This window comes from Natator depressus, chromosome 1 (genome assembly GCF_965152275.1).
Source record: "Natator depressus isolate rNatDep1 chromosome 1, rNatDep2.hap1, whole genome shotgun sequence".
Taxonomy (NCBI): Eukaryota; Metazoa; Chordata; order Testudines; family Cheloniidae; genus Natator; species Natator depressus.
The window spans coordinates 38,771,425-38,797,182 of NC_134234.1; the positions used below are offsets into that span (position 1 = coordinate 38,771,425).

Sequence of the window (25,758 nt, forward strand, 5' to 3'; positions counted from 1 at the left end):
GGACTGCCCTTCCCAGTCACAAACGCTGCCCCTGTAGGCAATACAAGGCCATTTGCTTGCACAGTTGTGACAGTCCTGGTGTTACTGAAACACTAGGAACTCAAAATTTGAAGGAACCTTCCAACCCCCAAACCCCCTTTCCTAACTAGCTTGATAGTTTAGACCAGTGGTTCTCAACCACGGGTCCGGGGCCTCCTAAGGGGCCATGAGCAGGTTTCAGGGGGGCCTCAAGTAGGGCCAGTATTAGACTCGCTGGGGACCAGGGCAGAAAGCCGAAGGCCCTGCACATGGGGCTGAAGTCCAGGGCCCTGAGGCCCACCACCTTGTGCTAAAGCTGAAGCTTGAGCAATGTAGCTTTGAGAGGCCCCCAGTGGCATGGGGCCCCAGGCAATTACCCTGCTTGGTACCCCCTAATGGAGGCCCTGGCTTTTATATGCAGAAAACCAGTTGTTGTAGCACAGACTGGCCATGGAGTTTTTATAGCATGTTGGGGGGTGGGGCACGGCTCAGAAAGAAAAAATATTGACACTTTGCAGGAATTAGCAGCAGTTTTCCCAGAAAAAAGTACACTGCACAAAATGCAGCAAGGTCAGGCACAGTAATAGCGTCATTACTCACACAAGATGGGAAATGTGTTTCCTTTAATTGCCATTGAAAAATCCTCCCCCTACTTTTCAGATGCTTGTTCCTGTGTGTCATGTTATGTAAGGAAAAGCAACCTATCTAACAGAAACAATTATCGGATGGGGCTTGTGTTTTCTCTTTTTAAGCTGGTCTCAGATGATTGCTGGTGTGTGATATGCCCATAATAAAACAGCTGTTAGGCCACCAAGACGAAGAGAAAATTTGTGCTGTTTTACTTAGAAGAGTAGTATAGCAACCAAGAGTCTAAATTGTCCAGATAGATTTTCATTTTTTCCTGCTCAAATTGATACATTAAACCAGGGCAAAACCTCAGGTACAATACGTACAATGGAATACTAATGTGAGGTTAACAGTGAAGCAGTTTGTTATCAACTCCTCCCCTCATACCAACCAAAACACTCCTTTGCAGTGTCAGTATCTTCATGGCCCGATGATCTCTCTGCAGACATGTGCAAGCGTAATAGTGGGTAAAAATAAAGTGCATTAAGAAAAAGTATTGGAGGACTTGTAACTGTCATGCTGCATCAGCTCCCTTATGTTGCACTGTGGGTTGGGAGAGAACGTGCGCCAGATTTCAACTTGCGCTACAACCTCTTTGCGGTGTAGTGGCTCAAAAGGATCCCAGAGCTACCCTAATTAGGCAGAAGGGGAAATCCTCACGTGGTGTAGAGCTTCTGATTTGGTGTAACAGGGGTGTTTGAGACATGCTGGAAGGTATGGTTGAGTATTGTGCTCAAGAAATCCCTGGCCATCAGAATAGTCCCTTGGAAGTCCCAACAGCTGGTGTAAATTACAGCGGCCCTAAAGTTGCTCTAAATCGTGTCGGGACCCTTTGCAAACCCAAGGGAACATGAAGGTGGCATTCAGCCATACTTAACTTTCCATAATTGAACCTTTGCTGAGAGCACCTTGGCCGGACCCAAGTTTCAGGACACGGACACACACACGGACACACACACACGACCAAACCATTTTTAAAAGGCTTATATCTGAAGAGCTGTAATGTTTCACTTAACATTATTTCTATTTTTGTTCCACTTGAAAGAAGGAAATTAACCACCCAGTCAGTGAACGCTCATCCACAGACTTCCACTACTGCCAGTACAGGTCAGAGACACTTTGAAAAATAGTGAGAGATGAGGGATAGGGAAGTCAGAACTCCTGACATCTATTCCTGACCCTGACGCTCACTGTGTGGTCTTGGACAAGTCATTAAGGAAAAACTTCCGATGCAGGTGCATGTGTAACCCACACACCTCCTGGGTGTGGTGCTCTATTCGATCTAATGGCATTGAGACCACTTAGAGATTAATGAGTCTGTTATACAGCCTTAGCTAAGGGCCATGTGGCTTTTAGCTCATCCAGTAGAGGCTCATGCACTAAGCTTCAGCGGTCCCAGGTTCGATCTCGCCCACCAACGACCGGGCTCTGTCGCCGTTACAAGTGGGGGATCGTCCTGGATTTCAACTGGGAAGTCTCTGAAGCTTGGGACGCGCTTCCTCAGCTAAGGGAAGCATGTAACCCACACACCTACTGGGTGTGGTGTTGTGTCCCATCTAGTGGCACCGAGACCACTTAGAGAGAGATTAATGAGTCTGCTCTACCACCTTAGCTAACAGCCAGTTGGCTTTTAGCTCATGCAGTAGAGGCTCATGCATTTAGCTCCAGGTTCAATCCCACCCACCAACCACCGGGACCTGTCGGTGTTACACATGCAATTCCACACCAAAGAGGACATGCAGACAACTACCCAGTTTAGATATCAAAGAGCAGTATTTGGATGTGAGATTTAGGCACACAGCTGTACACGCATATTTGCAAATGTAATGGTGCACGTCCAACTTTGAAAACAAATCAGGCCAATAAGGCCAGAGCCAACTCCCAAGGTGAATTTCAGTCTTCAACAGGAGTTGTATGGAGCTCTTAACTTGTGATCACCTCACTTCACCCATCTGCAAAATAAATTTAATAACCACCACAAATGCGGGATGTATCTCATTGGGGTGTTGGGAGGCTCTCTCAATACCTGTAATGCATTTGGTGATCTGTAGATGAAAAGCACTATACTAATATGTGCCTCCAAGGCAGTTAAGAATCACTGGTCTCTTATGGTAACCGATGTAATTGGTGTCAATGTCTTCAATTTGGGTAAAAAGTAAAGATTTGATAATAAATAAATAAATAAAGTCATCAGATCTGATTGTAAGGACTTACGTTAATCCCCAGCTGCTGCAGGGCTGTGAGAATCACATCATTCACTGTATCAGCATTGGTTACAGTGAGCGTTTTCGACTGTGGAGAGAAAAAAAAGGGAAAAGAAAATTGGCATTCTAGACGACAGTGTTTGCCAAGAACAGCCTCCCAATGACTTCACACGAGAATAGTGGTAAATTACAGTGCTGAAAAAACACTCCGTGCAAGATACTCGGTTAAGATGTTCGCTAATAAATATGTACTTTTTGTGCATAAGAACAAGCTCTCAGACCTGTCCATACCTGGACCCAGCCCCACTTTCCAAACACCGATATGGGAAGGGCAGGTTGGTTATGATTTCATGGTTGAGACTCCTGCATTAAAACACACAGCTGAATCAGCCGCTAAGAACTGCACTTTCCCTCTACACAAGACAAATAAAAGGTGCATTAATGCAGGGACATATAGATATAAGAAGGAAAGAACGGAACACTTCAGAATGGATAAAGTGAGTGCGTTCAATGGAACAAATGCTCAGTGTATTAACATTTAATAACTCACTTTTCTACTGCAGATCTAGCCAGAGAGGATAGTAGTAGTGACATCTCTATCCATCACCCACTTCCCATGTATATGCATCAAAGCCAAATTCTGTTTGATAGCAGAAATGCTTCCTCTCAGGAATCTCTAATCCAGTCATATTTTTACCTCCATAACGTACTTCAAACTTACTGATAAACAATATGAAACATACTATCCCTATTCAGGAAGTGATGTGTACAATGAATAGAAAGAGGACATTGGTTTGACACAGGGGATGAGCTGAGCACTCTGACCACCTTGAAGTCCCTCTTCTGTATGCACTGCTGTGCTTTGATTTTAATCATTCCTGGATGTCCTGCTTCCTGGAAGCTGTTCTTCCTTGAATGATATTGCAACACCAGTATCACTGACTGCTGGACATCAATATTATTCCTGCCTTTTGAGGGGAACATCCTCCATGACGTGTCTTATATTTTATGGTACCCTGACACATGGTTTCTAATCTTATCTTCAAGTCCTCCCTCCAGCCCATTGCAATCAATCATCATGCCCTTGCCTCTTACCCAGCTCCAAGCAAAAAATACTTAGACCTTGTCTGCACTAGAACTTACTTCGGTATAACTTACATCACTCAGGCCGGTGTAGACAGTGCTATGTCAGCAGGAGAGCTTCTCCACCAACATAGCTACCGCTTCTCATGGGGGATGGAGTAATTAAGCTGACAGGAGAGCTCTCTCCCGTCACCTTAGAGAGTCTTTATCAGAAGTGCTACAGTGGCACAGCTGCATCAGTGCACCTGTGCCTCTTTAGCACTTCTAGAGTAGATGTAGCCTTACCGAGAGCACTACATTTCACACACACACTGTACAAGCATGACCTAATTAATTCTCAATACCACTGAGAGGTAGATAAGTGTTACTGACCCCATTTTACAGATGGGGGGAAAAGAGTCACAGAGGTCCAGTGTCACAGCGAGAGTAGGTGTCAAACCTGGGATTTGAACTCTGGACTCCTTGCCCAGAATCAGTTTGCTAGACCCTGCTGACACATACAGCACATCAGTTTTAAATTGGACACAACATTTCCAGATAAAACAAACCCATGACGTTTTGCCTTAAATAAAAGATCTGGAATGTCCTTCTGTCTAAGCCCCTGATAGTAACAAGCTGCCATGGCAATCAAAGGAAAGTAGTGAGAATACTGTATATTTGCTTCAGGATGTATCTGAATGCTCATACCATAAAAAATTTAACATTTCCCCAAAGCAATGGCATCTGGCACTTAGGAGTAGTTCAACACATTTGCATACGTTTTGCTTTGGGCTAGAATATAATAAAATGTTTTTGTGCTACATGTCCCTCCTCACCCAAAATGAAACAATTCCCTGGGACCCCCAGCTCCTTTAGTACACAAGAGACCGTAGCATCATAAGACGTATTTAGATTATGAAGTTTCCATCTGCTATGCCTTTACTTCATCACTGATAATATCTAGACTGCTGTATTTCATTTCCAGGACTATCAGGATCGGGCACCCAACTCTGGCTCATGAACTAATTTTAGCCAGAAAGGTTCTGAGCTATTGCCCCACTCTGAACACACATAGAAGATTTATAGACCCCTTTTCAGAAATATCTGAGCACAGCTTGATTTACTTCCTTCAACCCAAACTGCCACTGTTTGCATCACTATTAACATTGGGTTTAGGGATCCAGTAATTCTAGCTGTTGTGCTCTCAATGATTTCCCATGGACGGGAGAATACTTTATGTCTGGACTTATTCAGTATAGTATTCTAACAACTGCAGATTGCCTCTTGTGGTAGAAAAGTCTCCTTAAGGGACTTACTTCTACAAAAACAAATGGCCTCAGCAACTGCCTTTTAGGCTCTTGAACATAAAACACAGATTTTTAAAGCAGCATTTAGAGGGGAGAGGATAAAAACAGACAGGATGGATGGACGGATCTATGGATGCTAGTGTTTCTTGGAAGGCTTGTCTACATACAGAAGGTGAACTTGTTCAACTTAAATTGGGTAAAAACGTAAATTGCAACCCCCGATGCATTCTTATATTGATTTAAAATTTGTTGTATCAGTTTAGTTTTTTCCTGAAAATGTATTGATACAGGTCTTAGCATATGAGCTATGTGCCTCAGGTGGCACATGACCAGGATTCACCACCGAATTTGGCCCGCTGGTTGAATCATTAGCTTTCCCGGCTTGGGCCGGATACTGGCGGGGAGTGCGATATGAACAGTGATCCATGGGTAAGCTGATGGAAGCCAGATTTAAATTGATTTAACAGTGTCCAAGCATCAAGTCATATCAGTTTAACTAAATCAGTACAAAAATCACCCTTTCAGATGAATCAGTACAACTTTGTGTCTAAATCAGGCCTGAGGGTAAAACCAAAGCGTCTCTGAAGGGGCTAACGTCTAAACTACTTCAGAAGGATTGCTCTGAACTGTAGACTCTCCAGCTTTGCTTTCTACTTATTGAGATGTGCACTTGATCCATGAAAGTGTTTCTGTTCCAGAACAGTATTTTTAAGACATGACTGCATGTCTTGAATAGAGAGGAAATGTTTCACAGATTCATAGATTCCAGGGCTAGAAAGGACCCCTGTGATCATCTAGTCTCACCTCCTGTATAGCACAGGCCATAGGACTTCCCCAAAATAATTTCTAGAGCACATCTTTCAGAAAAATATTCAATCTTGATTAAAGATTTGTCACTGATGGAGGAAATTCACCATGACTCTTGGTAAACTGTTCCAATGGTTAATTGTCCTCACTGTTAAAAATGTACACCTTATTTCCCGTCTGAATTTCTCTAGCTTCACCTTCCAGCCATTGGATCACATTATACCTTTCTCTGCTAGACTGAAGACCCCGTTAAATATCTGTTCCCCACGTCATCCTGTAACCTTCTCTTTTTTAAGCTAAATAGACTGACCTCCTTGAGTCTATCGCTATAAGGCAATTGTTCTCAAACTGTGGGTTGGGACCCCAATAGGGTCACAAGGGCTAGCATTAGACTTGCTGGGGGTTGGGACTGAAGTCAAGGTCCAAGCCCCACCACCCAGGGCTGAAGCCCTCAAGCTTTGGTGCCCCCCAGAGAGGCGGGGCTTGGGCTTTGGCCTGCCTACCCTGAGCGGTGGGGCTCAGGCTTCAGTCCCCCTTCCCAGGGTCATGTACTATTTTTTGTTGTCAGGAAGGGGGCATGGTGCAATGAAGTTTGAGAAACCCTGTTATAAGGCATGTTTTCCTTAAAACCATAATAAATGCAAAGTAATGCACACTGGAAAACAATCCCAACTATACGTACAAAATGATGGGATCTAAATTAGCTGTTACCACTCAAGAGAGATCTTAGAGTCACGGTGGATAGTTCTCTGAAAACTTCCACTCAATGCGCAGCAGCAGTCAGAAAAGGTAACAGAATGTTGGGAACCATTAGGAAAGGGACAGATAATAAGACAGAAAATATCATAATGCCTCTATTTAAATCCATGATATGTCCACATCTTGAATACTATGTGCTGATCTAGTCACCCCATTAAAAAAAATGTATTAGAATTGGAAATGGTACAGGAGAAGGGCAACAAAAATGATTAGGGGGTTGGAACAGCTTCCATATAAAGAGAGATTAAAAGACAGACTTTTCAGCTTGGAAAAGACACGACTAAGGGGGATATGATAGAAGTCTATAAAATCTTAACTGGTGTGGAGAAAGTGAATAAGGAAGTGCTGTTTACTTCTTTACATAACACAAGAACTAGGGGTCACCAATGAAATTAATAGGCAACAGCTTTAAAACAAAACAACACACAGTCAACCTGTGGAACTTGTTGCCAAGGGATGTTGTGAAGGCCAAAACTATAACAGGGTTCAAAAAAGAATTAGATAAGTTCATGGAGGATAGGTCCATCAATGGCCATTAGCCAGGATGGTCAGGGACGCAATCCCATGCTCTCAGTGTTCCTAGCTTCTGTTTGCCAGAAGCTGGGAGCGAATGACAGGGGATTGATCTCTCAATGATTACCTGTTCTGTTCATTCCCTGTGAAGCACCTGGCATTGGCCACTGATACTGGGATCTAGCCAGGATACTGGGCTAGATGGACCATTGATATGACCCAGTATGGCCATTCTTACGTTCCAATCCTTTAATCATTCTTGTGGCTGTTCTGTTCTCTGCACCCTCTCCAATTTATCAACATCCTTTTTGAATTGTGGGCACCAGAACTGGGGACAGAATTCTAGACACGGATGCATCCATGCCACATATAAAGGTAAAATGATTCTCCTGTTTATTCATCCAAAGATCACATTACTCCTTTTGGCCACAGCATCACAGAGGGAGCTCATGTTCAGCTCATTATTCACCATGGCCCTATTTGTTATAGTGGGCTGGATCCTGAGCGGGGCTGGGGCCCTAAACTCCCACTGACGTCTCTTGGAATTATGGGTGCTCAGCACCACTCAGGTCTTTTCCAATTAAGTCTTAGTCCCCTTTTTCAGCACAGGAACACTTACATATGCACAATTGCCAACATCCTTCGCAATGATCTTCAGCGGAATGCTCTTGGGATAGTCTTTTTCTTTTTCTTCTTTGATTCGACTAACAAAACAAGCAAAGACCACACCATTTTCATTGTTATTAACAAAATTGGTAATATTTTGATTTAGTAACCCAAATAATACCGTATAAAGAAGAGAGCTGATTGCAAGGTTATCATATGCACAAAGCTCTTAGGGGGAAATGATGCATCTATGTTGTTAGAATAATATTCCATTTGGATGCTGACCAGGGTTTCCAATAAAATATTACACTTTTGCATGAATAAAGCTGATAGGTGGTGGAAACCAGTATAAGCAATAGACAAGCAAGGTTTAAAGCCCCTCTGAAACTTAAATGCTGCTTTCACAATGGTTTTCTTTTTGGGCAGCCCACCAAAATAAAAAGCATCCTTCTGGTAGTAAAGGACCCAATCATTTCCCTCAGATTCGCATACGAAGGAAATCCGTCCACACATCGGTCTCCCTCTCTTCTGGACAGAAGTGGGGTCTCGGTCATTTCCACACCACTGTCCTCTCCTTGCCCCAGATTATTTGGAGGGTGCCCCATAGATCTGGGAATACCACTCCTCCACCTGATGGAGATTCCCCAATAGAAAAATACGCATCCCAGGGCTGCACTACCTTTTCCGCAAAGCCCCCTCAATGGCCGGGATCCCCCCTAGGAGGGTCCTGGGGATCATCTGTGGGTAGAAGAGGTCCTGGTAACACAGCCCCCACTGGAGTCTCACTGCCAGGGACCAGGGCCAGAGCAGCTGGTGGCACAGAGCCAGCCATATAGTGGTACATGACCTCCACTCCAATGGCACTGGTGGGACCTGTGGTCTATTTCCAACCGGTCAGGACAATCCTCACAGGGGACTCCTTTGTGCAGCTTTCTTTCTCTCATGGGTTTTGCTGTTGGAGGGAGAGATCCAGCTCAAAGGACGAAACTACCCTAACAAGTGAGGATAAACCCAGTGACTGGTACATTAAATCGTCATCATTATGGGATAATCCAGTGTCTACCTGGGACCACTGACAACTGCCAAAGGATAAATATGGTGTAAATAGCAAGGAAGGAGAGGAGCTGTATTTGAGGATGATACAGGGTGACATCACTAAGGGGAATGGGATGAAATTAAGAATGGGTAAATTTATGCCAAATACCAGAAGAAACTTCCCATCACCAAGATGCATTAGGCTGTAAAATAGTCTCCTAAGGGAGCTGGTTGAAGCCCCATTGCTTAGAACATTTAAAACAACTGGACAAAACAAGTGGGAAGTCTAAATAATTCCAAGTAAGAATGATTGATCCACCCCCAACCCATGAACTCTGGGGAGCCAGACAAACAGACACAGATCTGAACTCCTAGAACTTTGACTTGGAATACAAAATCCCAGCCAATGAAGTTTCTGCTCATCTCTATTTGAAATGGGACAGAACCAGATCCATGTACTCAAGCCTTCCCCAAAATCCCCCTTGACTGATTAGGTTTGGAAAAACCAAAACTAGCATGGATTTTGCCCATTCTTACTGAAAAGTCCACTATAGGGAACAATCCTGCATTAGCAACAGATAGTTTTGATGAGTGAATGAGTCTTTTCCATCTCTTCTATGATTATTATAAAAGTAGGAAAATAAAAGTACCTTTGCAAGGAAGAGAGCCACTTTTCCTTCTGCTCTGGGGAACTGCAAGGATTACAAAACAGTGACAAATATAGAAGTCAGCCAGCATGCAAGTGCCAAAGTAAAACCGATAAGAACCAAGATGGACGAGCATAGAGATTCACTGGCATATCCACGAACAACAAGCAACTGTTAAAGAACTGTTGTGACAGAGTGACCAGGCTCTTACTGACCCCTAGAGCTGGCCCCTGTCCTAAGGAGTTGTCCTGTTAGAAGGGGAGAGCAGTGAGTTCAGAGCTCCAGAGGTTGCCAAGAGAGAACCAGACAGAGTTGGCCCTCTGGTGCCTAGAAGAGCCAGGAGAAGGTAGAAGCCAATCAGGGCCAAGCAGACCAGATTAAAAGGACTGGTTACTTCTACTAGGGACCAGTTCTGGGTGAAGCCAAGACAGGAAAGGCTCACTCTCTCTCTGCCCTAACCCAAGTAACCAGTCAGGGGTCTAACCTTGACAGCATTTGCTCTGGATCTCTGTGAAAGTCCACAACAAATAATAGTCTTTAATGCCCAGGTGGCTATTTTGAGTTCAGTGTTAATTTGTTTTCTGTAAACCTGAAGCGAACCTACACCACGGGGCAACTGTCTAAGGGGAGTCCTTGACAACTTCTGACATGATTTGCAACTTTCAGTGAAAACCTGCTTCCTTGCAAACTGAAAAAATATGATCTGTATTGGGGTAAAGTCCTAGCGTTCAATTTTTCACCACAGAAGTTAAAGTTTGCCAATGAAGTCAATGGAAACAAAGTTAGGCTGCTAAGCTACAGGCTGCTAAAATGCAAACAAAAAACAGGATAACTTTACACATAGGTGTTTGATTCCTGAGTTTAAGGGTATTGCTGGTATAAAGATTGGTGAAGCTCCTCCCGTTCTGTTGCTTTGTCTTATTAATTGTTTACAGTAGGTTAGTACTTAAAAAGGCCCCAGTGAGGACTGAGGACCCATTTTATACAAGATTTTTTAACTTTTATCTCACCCATACACTTTGAAGCGTACTAAGCTATCCAGTTATATGTATGATTGTTCTTTTATTAGGATAATTACAGTAATAAGGAGCCTAACCTAATTTTACTTCAAACTTTCTTGATCTAAATCCTGCCCTCGATGAAGAAAAGATTTTTCCCACTGCTGCTTTTGAAAATCAGTTCTCCAAATTTTTGAGGTTGCTATTTAGGGAACTATAACCCCTGGTCAATTTTCCTCCTTCAGGAACAAACACTTGATAAATATTTGAACTTTGGTTTTGGTTTCATTGCGTGGCAGATTCTCTTGTAACTTATCTCTACTTAGCGACTTGTATAAAACTCTTCAGATCTCCTATTTACCTCTGGACATGAAATCACTCCACTTACATACAATCTAGGATTCCCTTTTGACTAGGCTGTCACTGTCACACCAGACTATTTCCTTCTAGCTTTAAAGGATAAGCTACTGTCTCTAAATCAAAGCTCATTTTTATTGGCAAGAGTTTAATTAAATCGAAATTTCAGCTTTGTTTCAGCCCTATTCTGTTAAAAAAAAGTCAGTACTACAGAGAACAGTTTATGCAGAACACTCTCTTGGGTTACAGACAATGTGATAGAAAAACAGAACTACAGGTCTCATCTCTTGCTCTCCATTAAGGGGAAAAATCCAGTTTCCGGTATTCAGCCCAATTATCTTAGCTGGGCAACACAAATTTATTGGGCAAAGATCCCCTCCCTTGGCCTTTCTGCAGAGACTAAAATTGGCCTAATGGCCAGAACTGCCTTAATGGCCCTAGTGTGCCCTCACAACGAAGACTGTGCAGAAGCAGATTTAAATGCTCATGCCTGTTAATATTCAGAGTTTCTGTTTTAGGAGGAATTTTGAACTTATTTTCTCTGGCAGAGTTTAAAAAAAGGGAACTGGGTCAACATATTACTGAATGATTCTTGCTTGCACTCAATGCAAACTCCGCCCCTTCGCAGGTGCATATGATAGACTCTTTGACCCCTGGAAAGGGCTGACACAGCCTGGCTGTGCCTGTTCCATAATTACTAAGTAGTCAAGGTATTTACAGAAATGTATTTTAAAAACCAAGACAGACAGTTAACACCAAGCACGTACACAACACAAATCATACAGCACTTTGCCAAATCTTCAATTTTCTCCGCACCCATAAGAGCTAGGTAAGTACCACTGCCACTCTTTTTGAGATCTGGAAACTGAGGCAAAGAGGTTAGCTGACTTGTCTCAAGGCAACAGAGGGAATCTATGTCGGAGCTATGGAGATCCTGACTTCCAGGCCTGTGCATAGACAATACGTCAGTTGTAATATTTTTATTACATTACTAACCTACCTAAATTTAATAAAGCAGGAAATACACATTTCAATTCCTACCTAAAATTAGCAACACAGTTGGTGGTGGGCCAGCCTATAACGAAGGACCTTTCCGGGTTAGTGCTGCCCTCATAGACCTCTTCCATGCAGGATGCCGTCCACATCTCACAGAGACGCACTTGGCTCTTTAGTTTGAAATGAGATGGTGACCTGTTGGCAGAAATGCCAGCTATGAGACACACGAAAACAGAGAAACCCAACTTATTAAATACGGTGTTGCTGACGTGTAACTTCCATCAGAGCTAATGGAGAGACTATACTTCTTCAGTTAGAGAAATACAATCTTTTATTGGGCTTCTCTGCTTAAGATAAATACAATTTACTTTCCATTCCACAAGCAGATGTCTCTTGGCTGTCCTAGCCCTGCACTATATCGAAATTATTAAAAGCATAAAAAATTAGCTGATATCAGCAAACTCAACTCTATAGATGCAACCCACAGTCACTACAAGCAAGCACTGTAATCACCACCACCCCACAGGCAAAAGGCCGAGTTAACAGATGGGTTTACAAAGTCCAACGCCACCTCTTCTGGACAAGCAGGGAAAGAGATTTCAAGAGATGAGGGCCCTTCCCAGAATTTGCCCTGCCTGCCACCAGGATGTTTTAAGCCAAGCACGGCAAACAAGAGTACATGATCTCAGCTCACCATCGTGAAGGTGAATGGGGATGGTGCATAGATACTATGGTGATTAGTACTCTATAAATACATACACTAAATAAACAGTTTTAGATCTGAGGAGGATCTGGAATACCTTCTTCAGGGTTAGTCTCATTTACAAGGTATTTAATTTAGGTCAGATTGAACTATTTAAGTCTGAAATGGAACAGGACTTGAACCTCATGGGTTTACAAGGATTGTGCTCAATTCACACTGCTCTGATTTCTGACGTTTTCAGTTTAAATTCTGAAAACCACGACAGCTGGATACTGCACCACAGATGACCCGGCATTAATGTGAATATCCACAGATGAATGTAAAAAGGATCCTGCATGCATATCTCTACAGCCACTAGCATAAAGAAGTAGAATGTCCGTAGAATATTTTGAAGTTACATATTAAAATCATATCTTTATTTTTATTCTGCCATAAAGATTCGTAACCCACTGTGCATCTGACCTTTCTTAAATCTGTAATACTTGATTACATTTGCTCATAAAATGATTGGATTTTTTTTTTTTTTTACAGAGCAAGTAAGAGCTACTGTCAAAAATATTGAGTAATTGTGCATAGTGTGACCTTGGAATGAACTGTTTAAAAATTTACAAATACAAGTATAGGAGTGAAGTCTAATGGACTAAGCATAAGATCTAATAAAATAAAGTTCTCTCTGGTGTAACTCCAGTGACACCTGCAGCGCTACATCAGGAATTCATTTTTTGGTCCAGTCTTTCCTTTTCCATTTTCTGGTAAAGTGCAAACTTTGCCTAGTACGTTACTTTCTCAACATTTACAACACACAATGCTGGATCCCCACAAAACCAAGAGTGAATGTTGGCAGGGGCCCACACAAACACAGAGATGCTTTACTGACCAGAATTGGTGGAGTGGAGTCGATTGGTGTAAATTCCCCACCATCTGCCTGGGTTAGCCAGAGTTGTCAACTATTATCCATATTTAGGTACCTGAGTAAGTGGCCTGGTTTTCAGACATGCTGAGCACTAAGTCGCTCCCATTAAAGCCAACAGAGCCAGAGAAGTGTTACGTCATCCATGGGCCAGTGGAACCAGGGAGCTCTGGTGCCTTTGCAATGGAAATACTGTGCGGGCTCCACCCCTGTGTAAAATCGGACACAAGAGTGGGGCCCACCATTGCAGCCCCCAGGATTGGACTGTAGAGCAGGTAGGAATCCCCCGGACCCTCCTTCCCAGACTGGAGCTGGCTCCCCACCCACTGAGTCTCAGTAATTCTCCTCTCTCCCCCTCCTATCCCTTTGTCCCCTCATTCGCAGGCAGCCCTCCCCCACATTTTCATCCCCATCTGCCAGGTCCTTTCTGCAGTCAGAGGGAGGTGAGCACTTTTGAACATTACGCCACTTATTTAAGTGCTTAAATACTGTCATTAGAGCCTAACTTTAGGCACCCAGTTTTGAGACTCTTGCCAAATATCAGAGTTTTCTGGTCAGTTCAGAATCAACTACCATCAAAATTTAATATTAACCAATGGGGAGGGAAGAGACTGACTGGCATAAGGAGAGATTGATTTTCTTTTCAAGAACATAAACTGACACCATTCCAAAATATGCTTGTTTTTACATTGCAGATATAGGACACCATCCTGCTCCCAGTGAAGCAAAACTGCTGACTTTAGATGGTGCACAACTGGGCCCTACATGAATGCGCAGGTACACCATCTCATACCAGCGCGGCAAGTCTAGTTCCTTTTGCTTTCAGTAAATGGCAATTCAGTACCTTGCTGCTATTAACAGATGGAAGATTAACTTCTCACTAGGTTAGTTAATCTCCTTAATAGGCGCTTCCGACAAAAATGTTAATGGATCCATTGGGAAATTGCTACCATCATTCCATTTATTTACCCTCCTACTAATTTCCCCCAAAGCAGCCAGACTTCAGAACAGTAAGCAAATGTGTGCGTTGAGGGAGAATCTTCTATCTCTACATTCCCATCCAACACACCTGTGAGCAATCATTAGAAATCTTTGTTAAAAACAGAAAGACACAAACTGCATTAAAATATCTGTAGCTGTTGGCACATGGCAACAAATGTGTAAGGTAAGGAACTCGCTACCAACACAATGCACCTAGAAACGTTGGTTTGGAGATCACGGATCTTTCAATCAGCTAACTAGCGTATTCTCTTTCCCGCCTCGTCTCAATATATCTGGATTCTCATACGTTCTCCTTTCACAAGGCTGGCAGAGGAGGAACACCTGTAAACTATCAGCTGTGGAGCTACAGCTGACCAACAGTGAGTAAACATGGCTTAAATCCTCATGTGGCTGCAGCAGAACAGGAGCATTTGTGTGGGCCCAAAGATATAGCTAGGGTGACCAGACAGCAAGAGTGAAAAATCGGGACGGGGGTCAGGGGTAATAGGTGCTTATATAAGCCAAAGCCCCAAATATCGGGATTGTCCCTATAAAATCAGGACATCTGGTCACCCTAGATATAGCACAATTATGGACTAAGTTTAAGGCTTTGATATTCCACTTTGGCGATAGTGAAAGTAGCTGAAAGGGACCCTTGTGTGGCCCTCTCAGAGTTATTTTGCTTTTAACAAGCTGACTTTGTAGCTCTGTAAAGTATTGCCTGGATATTGTTGCTGTGGAGTTTGCCTCACTTGATAAGTGGATTACTATCTGAGACTGCAGCTCTTGCATAAAACTGGGTCAGCCTAAAGAGGGATCTGATTCTTCTGTGTGGCATCAAAAGCCTTCAGCAGGAAGAGTGACTGCTGGTGGGATCACAGTCAGTGAAATTCCAACCTTTGGTTGAAATACAGGATGTTGTCTGATGGTTGCTAAACAGGATGCCTTCTGTATTCAGAGTGTGCATGGGGTTTTGGTGGCATTGTGTTACATAAACACAACAAATGCTTTCCATCTTCATATGTACACATTCTAAAAAACTGAGTTTTATCCACAATGCCAACAAGCCATTCAATTGCTTTTCCCTGCTGAGCGGGGCATCCATTACATACTGGGCATCAACTAGTCTCTTTACCTCCAGTCCAGATTGAGCAACTTGGTGCTCAGCAGAAGAAAATTGCCTCAAAATTATCTCAATTTTCTTGAGAGGCGGTAAATATAACTTGATTGTCTGGGTTTAAAAAAAAAAACTCACTATAAAGCTTGGATTTTTTCCTCACGTAAAAGCCAGGACAGTTTATTCACAGAATCAAATTTTGCATTGTACCCAATCTTATATGTGGGTTAAATGAGACACAAAGAGCTCAAATTACCTCATCCAAGGTGATAAAAATAAATCAGTGGCTCTGTTAGAAACTAGGGTATTCCTGGCTCCTAATCCTTTATTACAGGCTCCTAATCCTTTATTACAGGCACAGGAAACACACAGCCTCCTTATCTGGATGTTCCCGTCTCTTTCTTTCACCTTTCCCAGGTCTCTCACCAATGCTTTCTCTCCTCAACTCCTTCCCTCTCACACACACCTTGAATGCAAGGTCTGTTATGCAAGTGCTCTGGGACATGCGAAAACCAAGCTGGAGTCATACGAGTGAGAGAGCTAGTTCTGCATGAGTGATAGGAAACAGAATAAGATAGTGATTTGTCTTTGTGACACAGGGACCCTTCTACTTCCAGACTAGCTCCATAGAGAAAGTATGTGCCTAGATTCAAAGAGTACCACATATCACGTAGTGAAGCGAAGCAGTATCTTCTGTTCCTTAAATCTCTCCCTCCTTTATATACAAAATCCTGTGCTCAGATTCTATAGAATCGGAGGCTTGGGGGACAAAGGGGCGGGAGAAGGGGGAAATGAGTAAAAAGTAGGAAACAAGTTGCTTAAATCAATGCTTTGCATAAAAGTGGACACAAACCAACAAATAACCTTAAAGTTCTTAATTCTGCCATTCTTAGTCACTTTGAGCGGGACGTATTATGCAAAATGCAAGGAAGGTTCTACTCAACATAAATATGAAGGGGAGCATGATGGGGTGTATGAACACTTGTCCAAAGAAAGACAAAGCCTTCTCTTAGACCAGGGGTAGGCAAACTTTTTGGCCTGAGGGCCACATCGGCATTGCGCAACTGTATGGAGGGCCGGGTAGGGAAGGCTGTGCCTCCCCAAACAGCCTGGCCCCCGCCCCCATCCATCCCTTCCCACTTTACACACCCCTCAGAACCCCCGACCCATCCAACCCCCCCTGCTCCTTGACCCTTGACCGCCCCCTCCCAGGACCCCTGCCCCTAACCACCCCACCTACTCCCCATCCCCTGATCGCCCCCCCCAGAATCTCTGCCCCATCCAACCGCCCCCTGCTCCCTGTCCCCTGTCTGCCCCTGGGGACCCCCTGCCCCTTATCCAATCCCCTGCTCCCCGCCCCCTTACCATGCCGGAGCCAGCCACTCTGCCCAACAGCAGCGGCGAGCCAGAGTTGTCCGTGCGGCAGCATAGCTGTGGAGGAGGGAGGATAGCAAGGGAGGGGGCGGAGTAGCCTCCCCGGCCGAGAGCTCAGGGGCCGGGCAGGACGGTCCCACGGGCCGGATGTGGCCCACGGGCCGTAGTTTGCTGTCTTAGACACATGCAGCCCCCAAAACTAGTCAAGTACTTAACACAGAAGAATATTACAGATTAGCCATTTTTGGGAAATAATTTTGTAGCTGAGTCAAATTCAACAGGATCCTCATTTCAGTTCAGATTTTACTTTGGTGCACCACAGTCTTAAGTTCACATCAGACGTTAAGAAGTCAACATTTATCACCATATGTTGGTACATGATACACCCCAGGTTTCCCCTATATACTACTTAGAATAGGAAATAACTACAGTATCTCAGATAATACTGCATGATAACTTTTGGCAGCTGCTGACTGTTTAAATAGTGCCCATTTGCGATATAGGATTCAAATATTAATTGCTGATAGAACAGCTTGAGGGATCATATCCCAATTGGTACGTCAAGACACACCAAGTAATATTCAAAATACTATTCTTATTACTATCTTTAACAACCAGTAGAAAAGGAGGATCATTTTCTTATTACCAGAGTCCCGCTCCGTTTATTCCTCTTTAAACCCTAAATTACTTTGAGCTGGTTTAACTTGTATCAAATTCACACATGGAAAAACACACATTTTTCCAACTCCTTCAGAAATTTTAGACTCTCCTCCATGTTAAATTAAGTGCTGTGTATTCAGCTACCATTTCCTAGAGGCCATGTAGGCACTATGGTAATACAAATCTACTACAAATAATAAATACACATGGAGTAAGTTACTCCATACATGAGTTAGTACATTGCTTATGCAGAACCCAGCACAGTGGGACCCTATTTTTCCTTAATGCACAAACAAGTAAAAGCACACTCAAGATTTGCCTTAAACCACAACTGCTGCAAGAGGCTAGCATGCTAGATCCATCTTGTAAATTTGATTTAATTGTGAATGGTAGAGTGAATAATCTGAGCTCAACAACAAGCCTGATTACACATGAACAGCTACCCAGACTCCTCAATACTACCACCTTCTACTTTGCTGCACCAGAAACAGTATATGGAAGATAATTCAAAGAGGACAGAAATGCTCACTGTAATACCATAATATTAAATTTTCCATAGAAATGTTAATCATCTGAGGATATCAAATGACTTCCCAGACATGTATTAAATCTTTAACACCATGTGATATAGGTAGTGGTATTATACACATTTCTCAAATGAATTAACTGAGATCCAAGACGCTTAAATGACTTGTCAGCATTTGGACAGCCGGCTACAGACAGAGCTGGGAATGGAACTCAAGATGCTTAACGCCCACTCTATCGACTACACAACATTTCCACGCTCAGCTTAAGACACCACTTCCAAAATACCCACCCACATTGAATTAACATACATGTTTATGATTCCTTTACCATACTCTGGTCTGGATTGATTGACTGATTTGTGAGTGTACAAAAGAACTTAAGGGAGTTAGGAGCTCAACTCCCATTGGCAGACTAAGAAGCGCTCATGAAATCCAGGGAAGATTCACTACTGAAGATAGCAATTAGGGAAATTCACGGGACGCTGCACTGAGGAGGGATGCTGCTCTGCAAGAGTATTCCCTTAGGAATGATACTTACTTGGACTTGGCAACAACAAGGATGTCTGTGAAGAGGAAAAGGTGCCGTTCCTGGGTCTGAAGGCCCGTCTTCAACTGCACATGACCATCAAGTACAAAGGCTCTGCTGGGGCAGATAAAGGACTGCACGAGGGGACATGCTTCCGGACTGATTGGGGAGAAACAGCTTTCCCTGCAGCAGGAACAAAGGAAAGAAAATCAGCATACCATAGATAACAAAGAATGGCAGAGATTTCCCACACCAATTGCTGAAAAGACAGAACATTTAATTAATTCACAGATGAACTAAAATATTACAGGGACACGGACTTTTGCTTTGCATAGCTTAGCAGCACTGTCACCCATGCATCTTGTACAGCACCAAGCACATTGTTAGCAATTTAGCAAATAATTTAAAACACAACCCCTGCAACTCTGTATCAGACTATTAACAAAATACTGCACCTATTGTAGGTTCCCCATAAATGAATGTTCCTTGGAGCAGGGAACATCTGAGCACACCTTTGTGTGTGGGACTTTCAGTATGAGTTTGCAATTTTAGAAAGTTATTCAGAGTCACAGTGACCAATACTGAAAAAATAAACATGAATCAATCAGGTCAGGATGTACTAGTGACAGACCATGCAACTTTCAAAGTATGTATAATGTAAGACCTAAACTACACAGAATTTGGCAGCTTGCCTTTAATACTGTTTTATTAACCAAATCTAAAATATTTTCCCATTGCATTTATCACTCATATCAATAGTTTATGGTCAGATCCTTGTTGTAAATTCATGGCAGAGTTTTCAAACTGATTCAGAAAAGGTCATTTTGCACTGGCTCTTTACAAGTGTAACTCCCTATATATTAATAAAGCCAAGTTTCCATTCCTACAAGATGATGAGTTTCTCCAGGAGGCGCTGAGCAGCCTTAGTTCCCAGTGAAGCCAGCAGTGGTTAAAGATATTCAGTACCATTCAGAAGGTGCTCAGCCTCTTGCAAGATATAATTCTATATCTGCTACACAATCCTGTTGCCACTGCAGAGAACATGAAATACATGTGATGCAGATAGGGCCTGATTCTCAGCAATGCTGAGCACCTGCAGCTCCCAGTTACTTCAACTGGAATTGAGGGTGCTCAGCACTTTTGAAAAAGGCATGCCAGGGTGTGTGGCCTTTTATTTTGCTACGAATAAACGGGGCAGAGCGAAGCAGAAGTAAAGAGTTTTCCGACTAAGCCTGTTCCTGCTCCTATCGAAAGTGATGGCGAACTCCTACTGACATCAGTGGCAGAAGGATGGACCTTGTAAGAGGATAGCCACAGGAAAGACCGGGAAGAAGACGACTGCAAGCAGAGAAAGTGTTCTCAAATAAGGTCACAGGCCTTCCCAAATCTCTTCCACAATCTGGCTGCTTCCCTGTGTTTGTAACTCCTTGCCTGCACTTGGATTACTTGGAGGGCTTCAGCAGTAATGCTGATTTAGGAAATCCGACAGCTGGTGCTGAAAGGACAAGCACTTTGATCAGCCTACGTGAGCGTGACTCACTTTCACTGATCTGCAAGGAGGCGGTGAGGAGCTGCCAGGGAATGTCCATATTTAGCCTAGTCGTGGCTGAAGACCTGCATTTTTAAAAATCATTCCTTCATTTTTTGGGGAGTTTCCCTCCACTTTCAACTCCCCTCTAGGCAAGGGGGAGAGAGGGAGGAGCAGGAGCTTTAAAAATGAACAATGCAAAAAATTTTTAAAAAGTTACTTGCTGTGGGAGTGGGGCCTAATCCTTCCTATGCCGTAGGGGTGTCAAAAGATGTGGGGGTGAGAGAAGAAAGAGCTCACATTAGTATAATGCAACCGTAGAAAGGTCACTATGTGAGTGGGCAAGGTGAGGGAGGGTGCAATGAGCCACTCTTCAGCCCCACTTTCTCCCCAGACAGGGGCCAGCCACAGCATGGCTTGGGAGTGCTGCCAACCCTGCTCCTTCCTAGTGCCCCTATAGGCATTAATTGCCCCAAAATGGCATGGCCCTATTCACCCTGAACTAGCCAGCTAGCTGGGCAGGCAAGGGGTGCAGGAGAGAATGCTGAACCCGCTCCAAGGGCTGTGCCAGTGTGGGCTGCTCAGGAGCCCCCTGAAGTAATGGTAGCTAAGCCAGAATTCCTTCTCAGGGTCAGAGCTGCAGCACAGCACACCCCCTCCAGTAATACTGAAGGGTGTCAAGAGCACCCAGTAAGGGACCAATCTCCTTACACGTCAAACACTTAGCACAGCGGTTCCCAACCCTTATCCAGTACTCCTCTCCCATTTCTCCTCCCCCAAACACACACACACACACACACACACACACACATCCCAACTCCATCTGGTAATAGGGGGAGAGCAAGGTGGCTGCATAGGTGCTGGAACTACAGGTGTTGGGGCTGCTGTCGCACCCCCTGGTTTGAAGTGGTTTCCATCATATACAGGATTTACAGTTTGGTTGAATGGCTTTCAGCATCCCCAATATACAAATTGTTCCAGCACCCTTGGGTGGCTGTGACCCCTGTTTGTGACCCTTATGCTGAGAAACTCTATCCTAACACAGTACTGAGGGCTCAGTACTGGAATGTATTTAGAACCAGAAGACGTTATTACCTCAGACACAGGGATTATCCTCAAGTTGTCACCTAAACAACCACACACCAAGAATTGTGATATTCCAGGATTTTCAGTCAGGTCAGATCTGAACATTGGGTTAAGCACTTCAAAACGGGAGTTTCACTACTTCAGGGGAGGGCAACTGTGGAAACACTCGAGAACCATTTCATTGACTCCTGTCCTTTGAAGTCCTCGGACTTTGGTTATTCAGCATATTAAAACACTTGTGGCTATGTTAACAGGGACTCCATTATATAAACTCACTCATCTAGTGTTCAGTCCAGAAAATGAAGCAGAAATAATTAATGCTTTGGGTTGGCGGAGTTCCTCCATCAGGGTGGACGCGATGCAGACGCAACGCCCACTTATCTTTGAAGTGAGTAATGACAATTGTTAGAATAAAAACATGCTGTTATGTTATTATAACCAAACCAAACATAAGCCTGTGAGGGTATGTCTACACTGCAACTAACCACCTGCAAGTGGCTCATGTCAGCTGACTCAGTCTCGCAGGTCTCAGGCTACAGATGTTCAGGCTCAGGCTTCAGCCAGGCTCTAGAACCCCATGAGGGCAGAGGGTTCCAGAGCACGGGCTCCAGCCTGAGCCCGAATATCTACACTGCACTTAACAGCCCCGTAGCCTGAGTCAGCTGACAGGCCTAGCTGTGGGCATTTAATTGCAGTGTAGACATACCCTTAGGGGTATGCAGAAACTGAAATGCAAACCTGGGCTCAGACTCAGACTTGAGCCCAAATTCCTATTCCATCCACATACAAATCTCTGACTCTGGCTCAGACCCAGGGTCCTAGGACCCTGTGGGGGTGGAGGATTTGAGCCAGAGTCAAGCCAGTCAATATCCAATATTCAAGCCCTATTACTTTACACTGTAAATGCAGCCCCCTCCAACGCAGGTCCTGGGAGTCTACCAAAAGTATCCCACAGTCCTATGGGGTCAACTTCCTTTGTCCTCTCTATACCTCTCAGAAGCTGGCTGGGTTATAAATTAACTGGTCCGGTGACCAATGTAGGGACCAGATTAAGTGGCTCAAGACTGAGTATCGGAAAACCAGGGACCGGAACTGCACCTCGGGCAACTTGCCCACCTCTAGTCCATGAAAATCATATATAACTGAAGCCCTTTACAAAGGTAGGTAAGAATTATTCCTATTTAACCTATAAATGAATCTAAGGCACCCTTCAGGATCAGGCTTGTATGACTCAATATGGGCAAGATGCATTCTGATCATTGTAGTGGAATGACCACCACCTCAGATTCAGAAACCAGAGAACTTCCCAAATCACAATATGGCATAGTAGCAAAAAACTTCATCATGCAGGTAAACAGAGAAAGTTCTATTAGGCATGTCAATGCTGTTGGAGGTCAGGCAGATTATATTTGTTTCTAGTTTGAAGACATGCAAAAACCTAAGCCATTTATCCAAATGGGACCTGCACCTTGACTATCATGGCTCTTTTTCACCCAATCAGCGCTCCCACATGCTGCAACACTGCTTACCAGTGGCACTGAACAAAGGTGACATTCTTTGAAAACAAAGAAAAATCAAAGACATTACTTTCAATTGGCCCCTTATAACCAAAAGCCCCATTGACCAACGATAGCGAGGGAACGGAAAACTCTCCAGCACTGATACAAATATCTTTTGGAAAGTAATTTTTGATCCATATAGTTGAACTGTTCCTGTTACAGGAGATGAATGAAACCAAAGTTCCACTGTACTGGCATTCTTTCATGTCAGAAAATCATTAAAATACACAGTTTAACTATACTTGTAGGCCTAAATTTTCTTAAATGAGTGGTTATTTTGGACCCTCAGTTTTTGGTTGATCAGCTTGGTACACCTTGGAACGCTCATCTCTGAAAATTAGGCCACTTTTAATAGACATACTCAAAAATCACTGATCACTTTTCAATGAGGGCATTATTGCTTTCTTGATAGATCAATGGCTGAGAATTATTTTAAAAAGACTTTTCCCCTGTTTTTACAAATTATTTTATGACCGGTTACTTTTATTACTACAGTTTTTTAAAAAATAATAGAATAATAGTCAACTTTCTAGTAATCTGTTTGGCAGACAAATTCTGTTTACTGCAATATCCAATTCCATTTTTCCTAGAAAGATATCCTTCAAAGAGAACATCTAAACTTGTTTCTCTTTGTGTAGCATTGCTTCTGTAATGCTATTGTTAAGCAACTGACAATAGAGAGTTAGAATGGAAATGCCATCTGAATCTTATTACTTTCAAAACATATTATCCTTGCAGCAGAAATTTCCAAAGCATGTTCTTAGTCAAGAGGTGAACTTTGCTGCAAAGTTTGAAGAAAGTCCACAAAGCTGTTCTTTGAATTATTCAAGGATGAATTCAAATGATGGGGTGAAATCCTGGCCCCACTGAAGTTAATGGACATTTTTCCATTGGCTTCAGGACAACCTGGATTTCACTTGCTATTTTTAAATGAATCAAAATATGCACCTGTTCAGCATCATTTTAAAGAGCTTTACAATCTGAGGTGTAGGGGCTACTCAGTCAGCATGAAGAATCAGCTAACTGTTGAAAGATACAATGACATTGCACTCAGTATGAAAACAAACATCTCAATGCCCACTTCATTAGGACAGCTTCTTTACTAGGAAGCACAAAAACACAGCCAACCAATGTTTCTCACCCCCATGGCTGTCATGAGGGTTTCCGAGCTAACCATATCTTTACGATGTAAGTACTGAGATGTTTATTTTCATTCAGAGTGCAGAGATGCAGTTTTTAATGTTTATTCACAGGGGAAACAGAGCAAAATATTAGTATTGTACTCTACACAGACACTTAACATTGCATCTGTTAAGTAATAAGGCCCTGATCCTAACCCCACTGACATCAAAGGAGGCTTTACATTGACTTCAATGGACTTTGGATCTGAGCTTTAGGTTAATCTCAGAGAGTCTATCTTCTCTTCTAGCCTCCTCTCCAGATTAAGAACTTTGCAGTTATGTGTGTCAGTTTTCCCTAAGAGTGTAGACACCATGAATTTGCATAATTGGTATCTAATGAAATAAAACAACATTTTGCTCTTATATAACTGAAGCCCTTTACAAAAGGAGGTAAGAATTATTCCTATTTAACCTATAAATGAATCTAAGGCACAGCATGGTTAGGTGTCTTGCCCAAAGACAAAGAGTAAAGTCAAGAATAGAGGTCACATTTCCTGACTCCCAGTCTTCTATCCTAAATCCTGATGCATCTTCAGATGATTTTTAAATTTTGTGAATAAGTTTCAGGAACAACAAACACAAAATCCCTCCACTCTCCTTTACAGTACTGCTAGGAGAACAACTACTGAAGTTATTCCATCTTACAGATCTGCTAAATATGTTACAGTTACTGTCAGGATGTACCGAAATAGGGATGGAGCCAGTGTTAACCATTTTGGGAGGATTTTCCCCTCCCATGTAACTGACTCCTGTCCACCTGGTCATATCATTGTGCCAAGGGTTGGTCTAACCTTTTACACTGTATGTAAAAAGGGAATCTTTTAGCCACCAACGAATTCAGGAGAACTGGTACCCAGCTGCTGATGTTACAATTTCTGCATTGTTTCCAATATTAAAAAAGTAGTTTTCTTAAAGACAATTGTCAAAATAATTGGAAGTCTGGGATCTACTAACCCCAGCCACTGGATGGGTGGTGAGTGCTTTCTACTGAACTTTAATACACATATAGTGCTTTTTAAAACAAAAATTAACTAAATCAGTCACCGCAATGAATATTTGTTTACCACCACCATCCCATCCTGTGGATATTATGTACACTTCACAGATGAGAATGCTAAGGCAGAAGGATTAAGTGGCTTGACTAAGGGCACTGAGTCAGTGTCAGAGTCAAGATTAGAACCTGTCAAGGCTGAACCCCCGCTCTGTCACTCCGAGTGCAGAAGGTGGGGGCCTGCAAGGATTCTAAAAATTAATACTTGACACTCCAGGCTTGTATTACATTTCCGAGGTTACAGCTTTTTTTCTGACCTTGGCTTGGTAAACGCTGCCGCCCCCCAAACACAAAAAAAACCCCTTTGAACCCAGGAAGGTGCACTTGGGAATTCCTCCCTCTGGGGTACCCTCAAGCCCTTTCACGCCCCCCTCCAGGAAAGAGCTGAGAAAGAAAACAAAGGAAATTAGCTGTGGCTACCAGCTAATCAAACAACATGCACAGACCTCTTAGAACACCAAAAATCCAATCCTGTTCTTAAAAAGGGTAAATTTTATTAAAAACAAAAAGGAAAAAAAATACATCTTAAAACAATTACAAAAATTAAGCACCCAAAATAGCTTTCTTAGGGGTTCAGCTTAAAGGTTACAAGCAAACAAAAGCATCTGGGGTAGCACAG

The 25,758-nt window shown here is 43.1% G+C and overlaps 1 protein-coding gene across 2 annotated transcripts in view; it reads right to left on the reverse strand.

The window, feature by feature from the left end:
- The window catches only part of ARHGAP20 (Rho GTPase activating protein 20), a 90,820-nt gene that overhangs the window by 28,709 nt on the left and 36,353 nt on the right, over window positions 1–25,758 (reverse strand). For both annotated transcript variants that reach the window (XM_074957852.1, XM_074957844.1), the window contains 5 exons: window positions 18,747–18,917; window positions 11,982–12,131; window positions 9,589–9,630; window positions 7,917–8,001; window positions 2,860–2,937 (listed from right to left, as the gene is read on the reverse strand). In XM_074957852.1, the coding sequence (XP_074813953.1) occupies window positions 2,860–2,937; window positions 7,917–8,001; window positions 9,589–9,630; window positions 11,982–12,085 (309 nt within the window). In that variant the 5' untranslated portion in view covers window positions 12,086–12,131; window positions 18,747–18,917. The remainder of the gene's footprint in view (window positions 1–2,859; window positions 2,938–7,916; window positions 8,002–9,588; window positions 9,631–11,981; window positions 12,132–18,746; window positions 18,918–25,758) is intronic.